Source organism: Geospiza fortis, unplaced genomic scaffold, assembly GCF_000277835.1.
Source record: "Geospiza fortis unplaced genomic scaffold, GeoFor_1.0 scaffold23, whole genome shotgun sequence".
Classification (NCBI taxonomy): domain Eukaryota; kingdom Metazoa; phylum Chordata; class Aves; order Passeriformes; family Thraupidae; genus Geospiza; species Geospiza fortis.
In genome coordinates this window covers 15,724,655-15,728,000 of record NW_005054303.1, presented here as the reverse complement: position 1 = coordinate 15,728,000, position 3,346 = coordinate 15,724,655, and the positions used below count along the sequence as shown (strand labels likewise).

General features: G+C 46.0%; 1 protein-coding gene across 1 annotated transcript in view; it reads right to left on the bottom strand.

The window, feature by feature from the left end:
* Positions 1 to 3,346, bottom strand: part of MDGA2 (MAM domain containing glycosylphosphatidylinositol anchor 2) — a 148,001-nt gene that overhangs the window by 10,318 nt on the left and 134,337 nt on the right. Inside the window, 1 exon segment of the mRNA XM_014311868.2 lies at positions 858 to 1,016. Within this exon segment, the coding sequence (XP_014167343.2) occupies positions 858 to 1,016 (159 nt within the window).

Genomic DNA, 3,346 nt, shown 5'->3' with positions numbered 1-3,346 from the left:
CACAGATATCCTTTGAAAATCCACATTCCTGCAGTTTTTGAGCAAAATTTCCATGACTTTTCCACAGGAGACACCTAAGAACTGCAGCTGCTCCCTGCCTGATCCTGAATTTAGTCAGGAACACCTAAAACACTCACAGATATTCCTTGAAAATCTACGTTCCTGCAGCTTTTGAACAAATTCTCCATGACTTTTCCATGGGAAATACGTGAAGAATGCTGCTGCTCCCTGCCTGATATGGAACCCAGTCAGAACTGCTGAAAACACTCACAGATACTCCTTGAAAACCAAAATACCTGCGGCTTTACAGCAAGTTTTTCATGTGCTTTCCATGGGAAATGCATGAGGAGTGCTGCTGCTCCCTGCCTGATCCCAAATCCATCAGGAATACCTAAAACACTCACAGATATCCTTTGAAAATCCATATCCCTGCAGTTTTTGAGCAAATTCTCCATGACTTTTCCACAGGAGACACCAAAGAAATGCTGCTGCTCCCTGCCTGATCCTGAATTTAGTCAGGAATGACTAAATTAGAATCAGGAAAAATCCTTGTTAAAATCAACTTTTCCCTTTCCAGGCTCTAAAATTCCCATTCAGATCAATGGGATTCCCATGCAATTCCCTGCTCAAAACCTCACTCATGTAGGAAACACTTCCCAGCTGCAAGAGGGAAATTCCTCCTTCCTACAAATCCCTGATCAGTGGAAAACAGGATGTTGCCACAATTTGGATGCTCTCAAGCACCTCCCTGAGTTATGCCAGGCTCTCAGAGGAACTGGCACTCTTCCCATGCTCTTCCTTCACACAAGAGGAATTTTTTCCAGCTATTTTTCCCAGAGGAATTGGCTTTCTCTCACCTATGTGCTGTCCATACATGTGATAGTAGAAGCTGAAGCAGTAGGCCGTGTTGGTGGCTCCGTAGGGATTTTTGGGAGCGACGCTGAAAACGGGACTGACGAGTCGGGCCTTCTCCCCCTCCAGCCTGGGCCGGGATGTCTCGATGTACATGTAAAAACCTGGGAAAACCCAAAGGGAAACCATTGGGATGAGGCCCTCAACACCTGGGTACATGTGAAAACCTGGAAAAATCCAACAGGAAATCCTTAGGATGAGGCCTTCAGCACCTGAGACATCTGGACGTACATGTAAAAACTCTGGGAAAATCCAAAGGGAAGTCATTGGGATGAGGGCTTCAGCATGGTGTACCTGTAAAAATCTGGGAAAACCCAAAGGGAAGCCATTGGGATGAGGCCCTCAATGCCTGGGTACATGTGAAAACCCGGAAAAATCCAAAGGGAAGTCATTGGGATGAGGCCCTCAACACTCAAACCAGATGGAAATCCTTAGCACGAGGCCCTCAACACCCAGGATGTCTTGATGTACATGTAAAAACCTGAAAAAATCCACAGGGAAGCCATTGGGATGAGGCCTTCAGCACTGTGTACATGTAAAAACCTGGAAAAATCCAAAGGGAAATCAGTGGGATGAGGCGCTCAACACTCCACACAGATGGAAATCTTTAGCAGGAGGCCCTCAACACTCAGGACTTCTTGATGAACATGTGAAAACCTGGAACAACCCAAAGGGAAACCCTTAGGATGAGGCCTTCAACACCTGAGACATCTGGACGTACATGTAAAAACTCTGGGAAAATCCAAAGGGAAGTCATAGGGATGAGGGCTTCAGCATGGTGTACCTGTAAAAATCTGGGAAAACCCAAAGGGAAGCCATTGGGATGAGGCCCTCAATGCCTGGGTACATGTGAAAACCCAGAAAAATCCAAAGGGAAGTCATTGGGATGAGGCCCTCAATGCCTGGGTACATGTGAAAACCCGGAAAAATCCAAAGGGAAGTCATTGGGATGAGGCCCTCAACACTCAAACCAGATGGAAATCCTTAGCACGAGGCCCTCAACACCCAGGATGTCTTGATGTACATGTAAAAACCTGAAAAAATCCACAGGGAAGCCATTGGGATGAGGCCTTCAGCACTGTGTACATGTAAAAACCTGGAAAAATCCAAAGGGAAATCAGTGGGATGAGGCGCTCAACACTCCACACAGATGGAAATCTTTAGCAGGAGGCCCTCAACACTCAGGACTTCTTGATGAACATGTGAAAACCTGGAACAACCCAAAGGGAAACCCTTAGGATGAGGCCTTCAACACCTGTGTTCATGTGACAGCCTGGAAAAATCCAAAGGGAAACCCTTGGGATGAGGCTTCCAACACCTGTGTACATGTGACAGCCTGGAAAAATCCAAAGGGAAACCATTGGGATGAGGCCTTCAACGCCTGTGTACATGTGAAAACCAGGAAAAATCCAAAGGGAAGTCATTGGGATGAGGCCCTCAACACTCAACCCAGATGGAAACCCTTAGCATGAGGCCCTCAACACCCAGGATATCTTGATGTACATGTAAAAACCTGAAAAAATCCAGAGGGAAGCCATTGGGATGAGGCCTTCAGCACTGTGTACATGTAAAAACCTGGAAAAATCCAAAGGGAAATCAGTGGGATGAGGCGCTCAACACTCCACACAGATGGAAATCTTTAGCAGGAGGCCCTCAACACTCAGGACTTCTTGATGAACATGTGAAAACCTGGAACAACCCAAAGGGAAACCCGTAGGATGAGGCCTTCAACACCTGTGTACATGTGACAGCCTGGAAAAATCCAACAGGAAAACCCTAGGATGAGGCCTTCAACACCTGTGTACATGTGACAGCCTGGAAAAATCCAACAGGAAAACCCTAGGATGAGGCCTTCAACACCTGTGTACATGTGACAGCCTGGAAAAATCCAACAGGAAAACCCTAGGATGAGGCCTTCAACACCTGTGCACATGTGAAAACCTGGAATGAGGCCTTTAACACCTGGGACCACTCAATGTACGTTGAAAAACCTGTAAAAATCCAAAGGGAAATCCTTGGGATGCGGCCTTCAAAATCCAACACAGAAGAAAATCCTTAGGATGGGCCCTCAACACCTGGGATGTCTCAATGTACACATAAAAACCTGGAAAAATCCAAAAGAAAATCATTGGGATGAGGCCTTCAGCACCTGACTATCTCAATGTACACTGAAAGATCTGGAAAAATCCAAAAGGAAATTATTGGGAGGAGGCCTTCAACATGCAACACAGATGGAAATCCTTAGGATGAGGCCCTCAACATCTGGGACATCTCAATGTACACATAAAAACCTGGAAAAATCCAAAGGGAAATCCTTGGGATGAGGCCTTCAACATCCAACACAGATAAATGCAGGAACACCTTGGAATTATCAAGCATCCTGATAAAGTTCTCACTTCCATCTCCCACCATGTCATTTCTGGGACTCATTTTT